Source organism: Pan troglodytes, chromosome 12 (assembly GCF_028858775.2).
Source record: "Pan troglodytes isolate AG18354 chromosome 12, NHGRI_mPanTro3-v2.0_pri, whole genome shotgun sequence".
Classification (NCBI taxonomy): domain Eukaryota; kingdom Metazoa; phylum Chordata; class Mammalia; order Primates; family Hominidae; genus Pan; species Pan troglodytes.
The window spans coordinates 72,104,089-72,122,060 of NC_072410.2; the positions used below are offsets into that span (position 1 = coordinate 72,104,089).

At 35.8% G+C, this 17,972-nt stretch overlaps 1 protein-coding gene across 28 annotated transcripts in view; it reads left to right on the forward strand.

The window, feature by feature from the left end:
- Positions 1 to 17,972, forward strand: part of NRXN1 (neurexin 1) — a 1,116,221-nt gene that overhangs the window by 482,659 nt on the left and 615,590 nt on the right. For all 28 annotated transcript variants that reach the window (XM_054678383.2, XM_054678382.2, XM_054678385.2 and 25 more), the window contains 2 exons: positions 9,610 to 9,993; positions 16,794 to 16,997. In XM_054678383.2, coding sequence (XP_054534358.1) covers positions 9,610 to 9,993; positions 16,794 to 16,997 — 588 coding nt within the window. The remainder of the gene's footprint in view (positions 1 to 9,609; positions 9,994 to 16,793; positions 16,998 to 17,972) is intronic.

Consider the following 17,972-nt stretch of genomic DNA (forward strand, 5'->3'; position numbering starts at 1 on the left):
GGAGGTCCCTATATCATTTTGCAGACATTTAGGTAGCAGGAAAATCCATCAAGAAGGAAGGTGGTAACTCCTTTCTGAGGACTGGGATATGCAGCCACAGTAAGTGTGCTCTTGACAAGAACCTAGGATGTCCATCTTTTTGGTGGCCTTCCCTTTGGTTCTTTGGTCTTTAGTTCACTGAAAGGGGTATATGAACCCCTTATTCAATGAGAAATAACACCTTTATGTGTAATTTTCTAAAACTTTCTCATTTTGGCAAAACTGATTGTAACTTGTTATTTCTAACATATGTTCCTTCTTTCAATCTGAGACATGGGGAAAATTCACTCTAATTTCCACAGTTTGATTAATTCTGCTTGGCTATAGCTGTTCTTTATGTGCAATGCAGCTTTCTTCCACTGCCTGCTCACTAAAGGGTCAGGGACATGAAAAGCCAAGTGGGCTGAGCCGTAAATGGCACTTCCAGATCCTGCACTAAGCTAGCAAAGGAGAAACCATACCAAGTGCAGGCATGATTTTGTGAATCAGAGTGGATGACTTAAGTGCTGCAAAATGTAAATATCCTCTGTGGATAACTTAGCTACCAACAGGGCAAAACCCCTAAGTCACTGGAGTTAATAGATATGATTGAAGAGGCCCATTACTTTGCAATTTTTGCAGGACTTACAGCTGAGCGTTTTTGTTGTTGTTGTTTTTAAACCAGTCTCTCTCTTTCCAGACTTCCCCTTTGCCTCTTCTCTGGTCCCACCCTCAACACAAAACAGCTGCCCAGGTATTTAGCTAAACTGTGAATGGAGCTACAATTAGGATGAGGTTAATGATTGTTTTCTTGGGGCACAAATATTGTTTAAATTTGTGTTAAACTCTGGCTCAGTCAAAGTACCCTCTCAAGTATTTTTATAGCAAACTGCCAGTCTTATTTTATTTATTTATTTATTTTTTTGTAAACCATCATTACACATTGAAATCAAAGAGAAAACTCATTATTCTTGTCAAAGTTGGCTTGTATACAGCAGGGTACAGCTGATTGTGTCAGCGGTTATTCATGGGTAAGCCTACATTTAACAGCTAAGAAGCCATTGAGATTTGAATTGAAGTCGTAGAGTTCCAGTTTAAGAACTAGAAATTACAGTGGGAAAGGTACAAGGCTCTCTCAAGAGCACATAATTAGAGGTTTATAGTAATCACTGTTTGATGTGAACAGCACTTTCTAGCTATCTATTACCAGCACTGATTTCTGTGTACACCATTCATGAATCACCACACTTAAACATTTCTACTCGAACAACCATTAGACAATTTCTCTGCTTAGGTCTTGTTTGAACTTGCCCTCTGACTGTAAATATTCCTCCCATGCCTCTGCCTAGTAGCCTGTTATATACATTGAAGTAATTTTAAGTGCATTTATAATATTTTGTTTCATATCCATACCCATAAACCACTATTCATCAGAGGAAACACCGAAATACCTTACCAATAATTTACTAGTTCTTTGACCATATGACCAGATGGGGTCAATTTTGCTTAAAATTGTAATGTTAAGTTTTATTAAAATGTTTATATTTATTTATTCTGAAGAAGTTTATAGAAAAAAATCATTTATTATTTCTCCACACTCAAAATATTTTTTATATTTGTACATTTTCCTTCAGTTTTTGTTAACATTATATATATTTTATATAGTTGCAGTTAGAGTATAAACATAATTTTTCAGGCTATCTGTTTAATATGGTGTTATGTACTCTTTTGCTCAAGATTATCTAAGTAGCAAAATTTATTTTCTGGGAATTATGGAATCATAAGCAAAGATTCAGAGCAGAGCTTTTCAGAAGTACCTGAGCTAGACCCCCGGGCTTGTAGAACTTAAATGTATTAACATATCTAAAGAAAAGAAACTCATAGGGGCAAATATTAGCAGTAATCTTCTGAACACTGCTTAGCGAACTTGACAACTTCATCCCCACTGTAAAGATGGAGGCAGGTCATTTAATTGAGATAAGGGTGTCAAACCTTCCCAGGCCAATATTACTATACATTTCCTTATCTCCTGCATTCTTCTTGTTCAGAATCCATGTTCCCCATGCACTCTTTTGATTAAGATTTAGTTCCCATTGTAAGTCTGATTAGAGTGGAGGGAGAAAATAGACCAGTTATGTATACAGTCGGCCCAGCCCCCCATTTTTTGTGGGTTTTGCATCTGTGGATTCAATCAACTATGGATTGAAAATAATTGGAAAAAAATTGAGTCTGCTCTGAATATATACAGACATTTTTTCTTGTCATTGTTTCTTAAACAATGCAGTATAATAACTATGTAGCATTTACATTGTATTAGATATAAGTAATTTAGAGATGATTTAAAGTACATGGGAGGATGTGCATAGGTTACATGCAAATACTAAGCCATTTCGTATCAGGAACTCAAGTATCCACAGATTTTGGTGTCTCCAGGAGATCCTGGAACCAATTTCCACAGATACTGAGGGATGCATATGAGTATCCACATTCCTGTAACAAGTAAATTTCTCATCATAAATGAATAAGTAATATTTGATTATAATTGACATCCATATTGGCAGAGCTACATGGGAAGTATTTCATGTCCTGTGATAGGTAATTCCTCAGAGGAAATCAATAACTTGGCATTCTTGTTTTATACATTGCTGTTACGGAGTTAGTAAATATCAGTCAAACCTGGGAAATGAAACCGCCCTCTGAAAATCTACCAAATCTCTTCATTGGGCTTGCCTAGCTAAGGGGCAGACTCTGGACTATGGCATCAGTAGCACCCTAAGAAGATAGGCAGTTTACTGACCACACGCAGACCTAGTGACCCTTACTGTGGAATGCTGAGTGGAAATCTGTGGAACTTCTGCAAAATAATATTTCAATTGCTGCAGAATGTTATTTGATTGATATTTACAACCTTCCATTGTGTATGATCATGTTTAAAATGTATATGTGTCTATACATTGCTGTGAATGTGTATGTGTGTTTATATATGTGCATTTGTGTAATGCATGATGTATTTAATATATAAATACATACTTTTGGTGAATACGTTCAGGCAATTCAAAAACTACCTAAGTGAAGCGTTTCCCCTTACCACACATTCCCTCATCAATTTACTCTGTTCTCCATAGATAACCACTAAAATAATTTGGCGTTGAAAAATTCCCAGTTCTTGTTCTAGGCATCAATATATCTATAAATATGTTCACACACATAAAGTACTTATACAGCCTTTTTTCTATAGTCAAGATTATAGTTTACCAATTACTGTGTGACAAAAAAACTTAAAGAGAGCTTTTTCTGTGCCATTCTTTGTAGTGACACCATACATACCTTAGTTTGAACATACTGATATTTAGGCATTTCTCTATTGAAGAACATTTGAATTTTTACTTTTTTAAACCTTCACTGTTTTAAACTAGTTTATAGATAATGCCTTCATACATGAAATCTTTGTGTATATTGGTCAGAATGTCTCTAGGATTGAATGTGAGAATTGGGATTGCTGGATTAATTGTAATTTTAATTTTGAAAGATAATGACAGGTTAGTTTACTAACTGCTGTTTCAATTTGCATTCTTATCTACAGTAATTGAAGTGCCCTTTCCCCCTTATTCTTGCCAATACCAGATATTATTAAACTTTTAAATTTTTGTCATAAGAGTTCTGTTTTCATATATTGATTTAATTCCTGAAGTTCCCAGCTCACAGATGAATCAAGTAAGCAGAAAACAGATAGTAATAAGCAGAGAGTGGAATATTAAGATGGTATTTTTGTTTTGTTTTCAAATACAGTTAATTTTATTTCTTTAAAAACCTCATAGACAACATTGGTTTTAAAAAAGATACGGAAATTTTTTAAAAAACACTCATAATTACACTATCACCAAATACCCACTCTTAATATGTTGGCTCTTTTTTAAAATTATTTTATGATAATTATATATTTTACATTTTACATTATACCCTATTGTCAATGTTGTATTCTGTTTTTATTACTTATGTTGTGCATATTTCATCAAGTTTGAATTTGTTATTAGACTAGGAATTTGACAAGTAAATTTGTAACTTTGTGAAATCTGATTCATTTGTATAGGGACAGGTGGAGCAGAATTAAGAATAGATAAAATTGACATTAATTTAAACAATTCATTTAAGCAGTAATTTAAAAATTGTTTATTCAAAAATGAATCTTAATAATCCATCTACTGAATTTCTTTATTTTTCATAAGAGCCACATTGAAGCCTAACAAATCTATCCTTTGGCTAAACTTGCTAGCTAGTTAGTTGAAGAGCTGGAACATCGGATTTTCTCACCAGGAAAAAGGGTTCCCTATTACAGCACACTATTTTCTACTCCTCATTTCCTAGTAATTTAAACTTTTGAAGTAATTTAACTCTTGACATCAACTTAACTTATTTTAAATCTCACCTTCACTCTGTGTTTCTTCTCACCCTGTAAACTAATCTTATAGAAGTAGAACAGACAATAAAAATAGGATAGAAAAGTTAATGGAAACTAATAGGTAATGAAAAACTACCTCACTACGTTGTAAATTTCATTTCCACTTTTATAACTAAGAGCTGTTTTTAAAAGTTTTTTGAACCTTTGCATACAATTTTACATGAAATATAAATTTATTACTTGTTTATGAATATTCTTAAATATTACCTTGTCTGCTTATCACCTTCATTTTACCTCTTACATGTGTCATGAAAAAACAGCTTTACATGTAAGAATATAATGTAATGTCGTTTCTACATTAAAATTATAAAAGTTGTATGTCCACAAATAATTTATTTTTAGTTGCGATCTCATTCCTTTAAAAAATAAAATAGCATAGCAGGGTGCTTCAGATTCTTAAATAGTGAAGCATGAAACCCTGATCTAGATAATTTCTCAAATATGAACTTTTCCCCAATTTTAGGAGCCTTAATGTAACAATGTTTACATAAAATATTTTGTTAATTTACCAGAAACTGCAAATATAAATTTAGTAGAAGGGGTAGAATGTATGAAGGAATCAAACTATTTAAAAAAGAACATGTCAATATTTGTGGTTCCTGGAAAATGATAGAGGGATGACCCATTAATATATTTAGATTTTTGTTTTCTCTTAAAAATGTATTTATAACATTTATGTACCTCAGCCTTTGAAAATTCTCCTTTTCCATTGATATATAGAGATTGGCAACTACTCAATTGTCTTCAATTATCAATGAACCAGGTTTAAATATTAATTTGATGTGTTCTTTGTAACCACTGATTTTATAACTCAATTATAATAAAATAAGCACACGGGAACCTTAATATTTAAATTTCACTATGCTCATATCTATGAGTTAAATTGGTTTCAACTAATTCGGATTCTGTGATGACTCTTTTGCTAGGTGAATATGTTCTTTGATTCATATCCATAGTAAAAGTCATTAAGGAGATCTGGGATTCAAATCCCTTATTGGAAATGTGTCTATTTCAGGACACATGTTTAGGCTAAAATATAAACTTCTATTTGCATTTGTCTCAGTAATAAAATTTAATTATTAATTCAAACCATTTTTACTCCATGAATTTTCAAAATATAAAAATAATTGTTTCCATCCCACTTGAATTAAATTCTTTACTTTCTGATTATTTGCCATCTCTTTTACAAAGATTTTCTAAAATACAAGTTCGTACGAATTAGCAAAGCATATAGATAAAGTAGTACTTGATTTTCAGCCCTGTTTTCTTCATCCTATGATGTCTGTTTGCATAATATTCCAATGACTGATATCTGATCCATCCATTTGCCTGATGTGTCTCCTTAACTTTGAATCCAGAGCTCAATTTATGTTCTAGTCTTTCTTGGATTAAATTTGAATTAAAGGTAGGATTATATCCCTTTTTCTTTCTGTCTCATGTTTTGTTGCTTGTTCTCTCTCTCTCTGTCTCTCTCTTTCTTTCTTTCTGATGGAGTTTTGCTCTGGTTGCCCAGGCTGGAGTGCAATGGCGTGATCTCGGCTCACCGCAACCTCTGCCTCCCAGGTTCAAGCGATTCTCCTGCCTCAGGCTCCCGAGTAGCTGAGATTACAGGCATGCACCACCGTGCCCGGCTAATTTTGTATTTTTAGTAGAGATGGGGTTTCTCCATGTTGGTCAGGCTGGTCTCGAACTCCCGACCTCAGGTGATCCACCCGCCTTGGTCTCCCAAAGTGCTGGGATTACAGGCATGAGCCACCACGCCTGGCCTGCTTGTTCTTTCTATGAGAACTCTACAACTGTCTCTCAAAGGGACAATAGGGAACTATGGGAGAAACTTACTCTTTATGATAGTAACCCTTAAATCTGTTTTTGTTTTTTATTTATTTTTTTGTACCGTGGGTTACAACATTTTAGCTGGTGCTAAAATCCATTGATGGTCCAGCATTTGTTTTAATAAAATGATATGATGAGAGAGAAAATATCAAAGTGCTTCAGAGGCTGTAGAGTTGAATTTTTTTTTTTCTTTTAAACATTTGTTTCAGAGTGTGTGTGTGGGTGTGGGTGGGTGGGTGGATGTGTGTTTAAGTGTGCACTGGGATATTTGAAAACTGTGGTCTTTATGACCGTGTTCAGAAAACTCAAGTCTAATGATAAATTTATAGTAAGAATCTTACCCTGTCCATGTCATCAAGCACATTCTTAAAATAACTTATTTGAACTCTCTTACAATACTTAGCTCAAAGCAAGCACTAACACACCATAAATAAAAAGCAAGAGACACAATTACTCCATCCTTACTGTCAGACAAACTGTCATGAATGATTGTCTAAACCACCTGGCAGCCGTTTTGCCCCTTAGAGTGAGTGCAGACACAGTGCACCAAGGTATGGAAACTACATGGAATAGAGGGAGAAAGTGGGTTGTGGAAGCCAAAGAATTTCCTCGACTCAGGAGTCCTCCAGGAGTCCTCTTAGTGTCAGAATTACGATACCCTGAGCAAGGACAGTACAGCCTTTCCCAGGGCTTTTTTCCCCATCTGAGCTGAATAAAAAGAGCATATGGGAATACATACATACATATATGTTTATATATATATGTATATTTGAATATATCACCACACTTGGAATAATTTGTCATTGTTCCTTTGCTAAGTTCCGTGTCTCCTAACATTTCTTCTCAATTTCTCAATAGTGGATATTCATTTCGTCAAATCCTCAAAAATTCTACTGCTTTTAGGAAGCCTTATTGAACTAATTGGAAAATAGAGTAGAATCCTTCTCTCTTTTATTTAAGAACATGTCACTTTGGCTGGGTGTGGTGGCTCACGCCTGTAATCCCAGCACTTTGGGAGGCCAAGGTGGGTGGATCACTTGAGGCCATGAATTCAAGACCAACCTGGCCAACATTGCAAAACTCCATCTCTACTGAAAATACAAAAATTAGTTGGCTGTGATGGCGTACACCTGTAATCCCAGCTACTTGGGAGGCTGCGGCATGAGAGTTGCTTAAAGCAGGTGGCAGAGGTTGTAGTGAGCCAAGATCCTGCCACTGTACTCCAGCTTGTGTGACAGAGTAAGACTCTGTCTCAGAAAGAAAAAAAAAAAAGAACATGGCACTTTGTTCATTGCATGTAACTCTTTGCTTTCCATGATAATATGTGCTTTTTAAAGTGTCCACCTTTCCTTTTGTCATTAAAAGACACTCTTTCTCATCATATTCTAACTTTCATTAGCTACTGCAGAGGATAGGGACCATCTGTTTATTCGCTTCTTCGGTATTTTGAATAGGGCTCTATAAAAAATGATGCTTTAAAATGCGTGTAATGATCGTTCCATTTGAAATAGAAAAGAGCCACCATTCTCTTTCAATATTATAAATTTTATTTCCCCAAAATGCCATGCTTTATATTTTTCTAAATAGGATTTTATGGTTCCTATATGTTCCTAAATGAGAGTTTTCTTCTAGACACTTGTACAAATGTGAACAGTAAAAATGAATACTTTGTCCTTTTCTCTTTTAGCTGCTTCCCTAGGAAATCTCTATTTTGCTCCCCTCATTGGAAGGCCAAAATAGCAATGCCTTTGAGTGTTTCTCCCCTAGGAGCTTTTCCCTTTTCTTTCTCTGAAAGTCTAGAGAGCCAAATATCCTCTTAATGACTCGGCCACCTGAGCAGTCTTTGTCAGTGGCTTCCATGCCCTTCTCCCTGACAAAGACAGATCCCATTAGACTGCCTAGATTGAAGGGGGCCCTTCTGCTGGGATTTGGAATACTCCTGGGCACATCAGGGCCCACAGCCTTACATCCTTAGTTAGATATGTGTTTTCACTTGGGGCGGGCTTTTGGTATTCTGTGTAGCAACTAAAATGTGTCTCCCTACACACACCTGACCTACCCTCCACTTCTTCTTTTTGTCCCTACTTCTGTATCACACCTCCCATCTCCAGGTCTCTCTTGTGTCTCTTCCCTAAATACCTGAGGTTCTATGCCCATGCCCCAGCATGCTATCAGACCTTTTCTCATCCTCTCTCTCTCATCAGACTCTTCCTATCCTTCCTTATAATCTGGAGCTGAGAAATAAATCTGGGATAGTGTGGTTGTGGGTCCTTGTGGTGTTCTGTTCAGGTATCATGGTTGCATTTGTACAGAGGTCTTTCTGAAGAGAAAGTATCAGTGGAATTTTGGTAATCTGACAGTGTGTATGTACGTTTTGATCAGGAATATGCTTTATATCTTTCTTTTTTTTCATAGATTCCACTAATATTTTTCTGTGACCCTCAAATGATCCCATGTAGATGAATACCTGGTTATTCCATACTTAGGACTTAGAGCCCTTTGTATTTATAAACCAATAGATTTTTCTCCTTAACATTTGGAGTGAGAAAAAGAAAGCCTTGTTAATTTAAATAAATAACTAGCTTGGTTTACAAATAAGGAAGCAATTGATTTTACTTGATTCTTTCACTGAAATATAATCACAAACATTTATACAGTGCTTATTATAAACCATGTACATTACTAGTATTATTTTGTTTAACACTAAGAGCAACTCTATAAGGTAGGTAATATTATTATGCGCATATTATGAATAAGGGAAACAAAACTATGTAAGTTAATCAATAGGTTTATACAGCTAGGAGTGATGAAGTCAGGTTTTGACATAGGTAATCTGTGAAACTATTGTGCTCAATCAAAGTAATCAAGTCAGTTAAAATAGGAACATGAAATCTTTCTTTGGATTGCAATTGAATATTGGCTTTGAAAACAAGCACTAACCCAGGGGAATCTGACTTTCTTCTAGAGACTGATACAGAATTACAGTTTCTTTATTTTTAATGTATGTATACATGCATTGACTGAACTGTTTGAGGCTCTCAAACACTATTTGTTGGCTGTACACTTTGGTTTCCATTCTCAAGTTCAAATGGAACCATTTAGTCTGTTTTATTTCTAAAGTTTCTTAATACCATGGATATCTTAATTTCTCTAGGAAATACCAAAAAGTGAGGATAGAAAGAATAATAATAATTGTCTGCCTCCAAGGAGTTAACCATCAAGCAGACGAAAGAGAGAAAGATAATTATAACACATTGGTGCTTTTTAAAGACCTGTGCATTCTCCTCTCTTTGAAATAGGTACCATTTCTGTCAACACGTTGCGTACTCCCTACACTGCTCCTGGTGAGAGTGAGATTCTGGACCTGGATGATGAGTTGTACCTGGGGGGGCTGCCAGAAAATAAAGCTGGCCTTGTCTTCCCCACCGAGGTGTGGACTGCTCTGCTCAACTATGGCTACGTGGGCTGCATCAGGGATTTGTTCATCGATGGCCAAAGCAAAGATATCCGGCAAATGGCTGAAGTTCAAAGTACTGCTGGAGTGAAGCCTTCCTGCTCAAAGGAAACAGCAAAACCGTGCCTTAGCAACCCTTGCAAAAACAATGGCATGTGCAGGGATGGGTGGAACAGATATGTCTGTGATTGTTCCGGAACAGGCTATCTTGGCAGGTCCTGTGAGAGAGGTAGGATTCTAAAACCCCAACAGCCAACTCCCTGAGATGAAAAGTTTATTAAATGTTGACCTCAAACCTGCACTGACCATTGAAACGTAATGTATACTCTACTGAAGTAAACTCTGTTTGCAAGCTGAGCAGCCATACCTGACATGGATTACTAATGAGCTCTTAATGTTTTTCAAAGAGCTTGATTCTGAAAAGACACAGTTCTTAAGTATATTGCAGGAATAGAAACTTGAATCTTTAGTATCCTCTAGAGTATGAGCCTAAGATGTATTATAGACAGTAACTGCTGTCTTTGTTGCCCAGTTTTTAACTTCAGAACATTAGACAGTAAAAGAGGCATGAATTATACATACCTATGGCTTCTAGTGCTAATACCCATGCTAAGAAATAGCATTTGAGGCAAGCTAAGCTATGAGTTGCAACTTCCCTGACACAACTGGGTGAGACTTAAGTTAGCCTGCTCATTTCACTTCAGTCAACTTACAAAAGAGGCAATATCCTCTCTGAAAAGTAAGCTGACTTTCAATCATCTAAGGTGCACCAACGTTTCTGGAAGTGTACCCTAATAGAAAAAGTACTTACCTTTGGCTAGGACCTAACCAACTGCAGAGGATTCATTTACCAATTTGCTGTTAAGACTTAGCTGTGCCTATTGAAGTTCTGAGCAGGTGCTGCCTCTCTTTTTCTAACAGGAGGCAAACCCACATTTTATTTTTCTTTTTTTTCACCCTATACAATAAAAGGAATGAGGATTCAAAGAAAACTGAAGGGCAATAGCCATCCCAGTTGATCTGCACAACAGGCTAAAGGAATAAATAGCAGAACAAATAGTTCTAAGTTTATTCTTCCATCGACCCAGTGTTTCAGATAAATGCTTTAGTCACTACACCTATTGCCACTTATTTTCAACAATGGAACTAAAAATCAATATGAAAAAATATTGATGAGTTGTTCCATTGTCCTCACCTGCTACAAATAACATTGCTTTATTACATATTTAGCCTAAAATTACTTGGCATCTATTTTTAAGCTATGAATATTTATTGTTTCCCTTTTTTATTCCTGAAATAGTTCAGTTCAGTTTGCCTAAAACCTCCTAGGAAAAAGAGGGGTTGTTTTGTGAAACCCAAAATTGAAACCTGATTTTGGTTATTTATCTTAAAAAGGAGGTACATCAGCTTATTAGTTCTGAGATTAATATTAATAATATAAATATTTAATAGTAACATAGAAATCATATATTAAAGCACTTACCATATGCTATTATTATTGTGGGTCATGCAATTAGATGGGTCAGTAGATGGGTATGTTATCACATAGATACAGATATATTCATTCTCTTTATGATAGTACCTAACTGGCATTTCTGTGAATTGTCAATACAACTTAGCTATTTCTATATAGTTTAGTTAGTATGGTGTATATTCTTTATAAGTTTCCTCTTTGCATTTTGCTTCCTAATTTTAGTTTGTTTGTTTAGTTTTGTTTTTGGAAATTGCCAAAAGGATGAACAATGTAACAAAGCTTGCAAGGTATAATACAGTTACGCATAATATGAGATTAGCGGACTTGCACGATTTAAGGTTTTGTTTTAATTTTAATCACCCAGAGAGCTGCCAGTTTTTCTGATGCCTCTTGGTTAAGTGAAGCTGAAAAAAGGGTATAAATCAACTGTCACATGAATTACGGAAGCTTTCTGTTAACTATGCGTGGTGTACCACCCTGTGGCAATATTCCGCTACTACATGTGGCAAAAATGAAAATAGAAATTGTAGATCTTTCAGAGCCAGGATGAGAGAAGAAATATTTATATATTGCAATGATTAGAAAAAGGGGCAGCAAGCATATGTAGATTTGTAAATGAGAATTTAATAGCAAACTTCATCATTGGGATTCAGCATACGTCTTTATCTGATAGGAGGCTGGAGGTTTCTGCAGATTTCTTTGTCTCCAGGTTGGCTGTATGCATTTTTGGGTGGTTCTTGTTACTGGACTACCCATGCGTATTGCGTGAGTCCTTTGCTTTTCAGAAGTAATTTTCTTGCTCACGTTAGGGTGCCTCCTGAAAGCAAAGGAAATGTGTGATGGTTGTCATGCTCAATACCACAAAATTTGGCTTCTGCCCAGTTTCTGGCTATTATGCCCTAGTTCAGTCAACACAAGATTGTGCCTGAACTTCTGAATTTCCAATTTAAAAGAGGGGGCTTTGACAGAGTTTCTTCTCCAGACACACATTGGTCACTTAAGGCTGTTGTTGATCAAATGAGAGTTGATAACTCTTGAAGTTTCTTTTTTTAAGAGAACTTTTAAAGTTGTTTTCTTATTAACTTTGAGCAAAAATTGATAATTTATAATTTATGAAAATAATTATTCAAAGTAATTAAAAAACATGTTCAGCTCCTTGGATTTAGAAATTTCAACATGGAAAAATTATGTTGCAATTGCATTATAGGAGATGTTTATCATGCCTAAGGAAGCAAAGGAGTTTATAAGAAAGAATAAGATACTTGCTAACTTAGGCAGACAAGAAGAGAGTATTTTGTTTTACATGTATTGATCCTATAAGAAGGAGTAGTATAGAAATAATGTTCAATGAATAAAAGTTAAATTTAGCGCCTTCCCTTCTGCTTTATTTTTAATAAAACTGAGAATTTGTGGAGACTTGATCATATAAAAATTATTCTGTTATATGTAAGAATAAGAGCATTGATATAATCAGAGATCTGCTTTATACTGTTTGTTAAATTCTAACAGATGGAGGGACAGATGTCAGAGCAATATAATTTGGCTCCCTGTCTGATTTTCATCGTTGATCACAATATGTGACTGCCTTTCGGCAAAACTGAGCACAGGTGTACACTTTAGACTGCAACAAAGAATAATGTAGAAAAGGAAATTTATCAAACTTAATGACAAGGGAGAAGGAGATATAGAAGACAAAGTTGAAACTGGTTTTCTCCCCCAGTGGGAAGTATTGTATTGGAATTAGCCTTTTAAAGAATTATTGTATATTCTAAATGATGAAATAATTTTACTAGTGTTCAAGGATGCTGCCAAATAGCATAACCTTCAAATGTCAAAATGTTGTTTACCATTTATTTGGCAATTCTAGACAACAACCCTGTGCATTTTCCATTTCTTGTCTAATTAAACATTAACTCTAATTATGAGGAATCGTTTAGGATTTCATTTGTCGTTTATCAACAAGTTATTTTCACATTGAGAATTATTTAACATGACACTCGGGGGCACTCTAGTTTTATTACTTTACTATATTATTTCAGTCCTGCAGCTTTTTGGAGAATGTTAAAGGCTAATGATTCTGATTATTTTTTTCTCTGGGTTGTATTTCACACTATATTTATGATCCATTGTCAGTCATCTGTATTTCTTAAAGGAGGTGCCCCCTATTTAGTTTTCAATCAAATCAAGCTACTTTTCCCAGAAGAATATGATTATTTCAAAAATGTGATTATTGAATAATAGAGCCTAGTTATAGAGATTAAATAAAGAGGAGAAAACAAACACTGTTTTGATCCTTTTATGTATATGAAACCAAAGTAACTGAACACATGATAATGACTTTTACACTTTTATTTGGGTACTTGTTGCTTTACAGATATGGGTCATGATTGTCTAGTTTAGGAAAAACAAAAGTAAAGATCAAATTTCTTTTAAAATTATACCACAAGCATTTTTCTCTCTAGAATTCACTATAACTTTACACTCAGGTTTTAATTATTTTTTGAGCAACAGCAATTTGATTATTTGCACTGGTCTTTGACCACTGGGATTTTACTCCCATTTGGGAAACTTTTTGTCTAATTGGAAAAAATATGATATTATATAGAACCACTATATTTTTGAAAGACCATATTTTGTTTTATCAGTGCTTAGGGCATTGCCTAACCATGAGGCCCCTGTTTTGATAAATAGACACTTCCCTAACCTATCTTCTGCAGCCCAATTTTGGCCTTCAAAGTGGACCTTATTACATATTTCGTTCATGCACAGTACTGAAATTAGATTTCACTTGCAATAAGCAGAATAAATACTTAATTTCTTTGGTAAGCTTTTATGTAAGCTTGGTATTCAAATTGAAATTAGCTCACTGTGTGTGTGTGTGTATGTGTGCAATTATTGATTCAATTAATATTTATGGAGGCTCAGCTGTGGGCCTGGCATTGTGGGGGCACTTGCTGCTGATAGAGCAATGCGTATGAGAGACTGATCTCTGCCCTCAAGGTACTTGTATTCTAAAGGGCAAATACAGATAATACTCTACAAACAAGAAATGGTCATTTCAACAAAGTGAAATGGTGAATATATATTGAATAACTGGAGGGGGTAGCAGGTCTCTCTGGAGTAACATTTGAGCAGAGACCTAAATGCTGAAAGAACCAGCTATTTAAAGATCTGGGGTGAAACATTTTTAAACAGAGGGATCTAAAAGTGCAAACACTTCAGTGAGATCATGAAATTGGTGTATCTGGAGCTCACTGAACAAGAAGCGGGACATGCTTAAAGCTGAGGCCAGAGAGATGGACTGGGGCCAGGGTCACACTGATCTTTGTAGGTTTACAAAGTAGGAACACAGTTGAGGGAGCTACTACAGTGGTGTAGGTGAGAGATGAGAGCAAAGTCTGAGGGACGTTAGTGGCAGAGGTGAACAGCAATCAATTCAGAATGTGGATTGGAATTAGAGCCTTTAGGACTTGCAGACTTGCAAATGGATTGGACATGGCAGAGAGAGTAAGAGAAATCAGAAAGCTTTAGGTCTGAGCAATGAGATTATCATGTTTACTGAGATGGAGAAGACTGAAGAAGGAGCATGTTTTGAGTTTGTTCATTTTTGAAGAGAGTAAATTAAGAGTTTAATAATATTCCAATTGAAATATTCCAATTGAAATTTCATATTCCAATTGAAAATTTCCAATAGGCAATGAATGCTACAGCTCAGGAGAGAAGTCAGAACGCTTAATAAATATTAGAGGAGTGAGCATATGAGTTGACTGAGATCTCTTAAGTCAAGAGGTAGATGGAAAAGAGAAGGGAGCTAACCTAAGCAGGGAGACCTGGAACACTCAGTGCTTAGAGAGGTTCTGGATCTCACTTAATCCCATCATGACAACAAATAGTGATTAAAGTCTTATAGAAACAGTACTTGACTTTCTGAAAAATAAACTTACAAAACCACAACTCTAAATATAGTCCTAATATTGAACACAGTTGTATCAGTACACTTAATTGCTATGCTGTGTAAGTAGGCAAAATAATGAAAATTTCCTGGTTCATTTTAATTCCAGGTAGTTTTTCTTTATTAAGTAGCATCCTGAGTTATCGGAACCAATGAGAAAGCAGACTGATTCACGCTTGTTTTGCAATATTCCACTACCATATGGTGCTTAACATTAAGGAGTCCTAACTATTTCTTAAAGCCGTCAGGTTGTCATCAACAGTTTTTTTTTATTCATTTCTTTGTGTGTTTAAGACAGTACTAAGCAACTTCCCTACTGATGCCATCTGCCTTAGTTTAGTAACAAACATCCTCACAAGCTCCCCAGTCCCACCCCCATGCTTATTTAGTGTAGCAAAAGCACATCATTACTGCTTTGCATGACAACTTATTCAGGACACCAGGGCTGTGCTTATAGATAATATTTAAAGTTACTCCCCTTCTATAAATTAATCTTAAAAGGAAGTAACAGTTCCTTAAAAGGAAGCCTTTGTAAAAATTACCTTGCTAAACATAATGGCTCAAAAGAAGTATTATCTGTTGTTTGGTAATATCAGTTTTTCTTTTTTCTTTTTGAACATCACCTTTGGTAAAGTATTGGCCTGGTTCCTATAGTTAAGCCATATTTCTTTTTTTTTCTTTTAAAAATAATTCTATCAAGGCAGAGATTATGAAAAAAAAAAAATGATGACAGTAACTCCTCCTAGAACTACAGGTTTTCAGAACAGATCAAAGCCCTGAGAAACCTTCTGGCAGTACCCTCTCATTGTGCAGATGAATAATTCAGAGCCAAGGCAAGGTTGACTAATTTCACAGAACTAGTCAGTGGGCTTACCATACATAAACATGCATTGAAAAGTTGCTGGAGGCTGGGCACAGGTTCCTTTTGGGAACCTGGGCGAGAGGGTCACTTGAGTCCAGGAGTTTGAGACCAGCCTAGGCAACAAAGGGAGACCCATCTCTAGAAAAAAGTATTAATAATAAGCTAGCCTGGCATGGTGTCATGCGCCTGTGGTCCCAGCTACTCAGGAGGTTGAGGTGGAAAGATTGCTTGAGCTCAGGAGGTCATGGCTGCAGTGAGCTGAGATCCTGTCACTGCACTCCAGCCTAGGGGATACAGACCTTGTCTCAAACAAACAACAACAAAACCCAAACAAAAACAACAACAAAAAAATCCACAACTTTGCTGGTGTTTCAAACTAGGCTCACACTGTGGCTGTACAAAAGAACGTGATCTTTGCTCTTGAGAAGGGGGGCAGATAATCAAACACTCAAAATTGAACATGATTAATGCTATAGGTAGAAAGTGCTCTGGGAACAAAAAAAAAGGAACTGCTGATATCTCTGTTTCTGGGCTTTAGCAAATTATCTCACAAGGGAAGTCCTCTACTGTGACTTCCCTTGCCAGCTCACAATTTTGTTTATTTCTGAAGAAGATGAATTGATTTTGTAGTATTGTGTTCTAGAAGTCTTAAATAAATGATAATAAATGATCCTTTTCCTCTTTAAAGTATTAATGCGCTATACCATCCAAGAACTTATCATATTCATTTTCCATCTCTAGAGGCAACGGTTTTGAGCTATGATGGGAGCATGTTTATGAAAATTCAGCTCCCCGTAGTCATGCACACAGAGGCTGAGGATGTTTCCTTACGGTTCCGATCCCAGCGTGCATATGGCATTCTGATGGCAACCACTTCTAGAGACTCTGCTGACACCCTCCGCCTGGAGCTAGACGCAGGACGTGTGAAACTGACGGTCAATCTAGGTAACAACCTGCCTTCCCCCATTGAACTAACACTTTTTTACTTTTGTTTAATTTTGCCTGCAAACATTGATCAAGTAGCCTGTTTGCCATGGAAAATTAAAACACTTAATGGTCTTATTTCCATCATTTAAAGTAATTTGAGGTTTTCGGGGGCATCTTTTTATTTTTTATTTTATTTTTTATGTTTAACATAACTTACCGTTTTGTGATTTCTACCACTGAGGGTTCTTAAAAGAGAAGCCATGTCTGTCAGTGAGGTTAATTGAAAATATAAATTATTAAGCCTGAGGTTGCCTCAAGCTGAATTTTCTGTTGATATATTCACTGACATTTGGATCGGTTGTAGGTGACATCCTTGCAGATAAATAAAAACATGTGTTCTTAGAAAGGATTTGCACAAAATATCAAATTTCTGCTTTGTTATCTAGATCAAGAGCTGTTCTTACTCTACTCCATGGGCTTCTCCTTTGAATAATCACCTTTGTGGTACCTCGTCTTTTCTGTTTCGGAGTACTGTGTAGTGGTATTTTGGTATCAAACAGCGATCCACAGCCCTTCAATGCCCAAAGTCTGCGGCCCTTAGCAAACAGCCATGAGAACACTAGAGACACAGGCTCTTCTACAGAAAGATAATGCTTTCCTGCTTAATTGTAGCATTAAGAAAGACCCATTACAGTAAAACCTCACCAATCTGGATGAATTATGGGGAAAAACCAGGCTGAATTAGGAAAAAGTCTGAATTGCAGATTTTAAAATTTGTTTAAGCAGTTTTTATTTTTATAAATTATACTCAAAAACATAATAGTTTGGAAAGTCTTATCAAGGAAAGGGCTCTCTAGGCTGATTTTAATGGTTGGATAAAAATTAATTATAATTAGCACATTGTTTCATGCAAACTATGCCATCAACATAAAGTATTGGAAATCAGTTTTCTTCCCACACTTGGCTTTTCAAAATCTTGTTTGTTTATGAGTT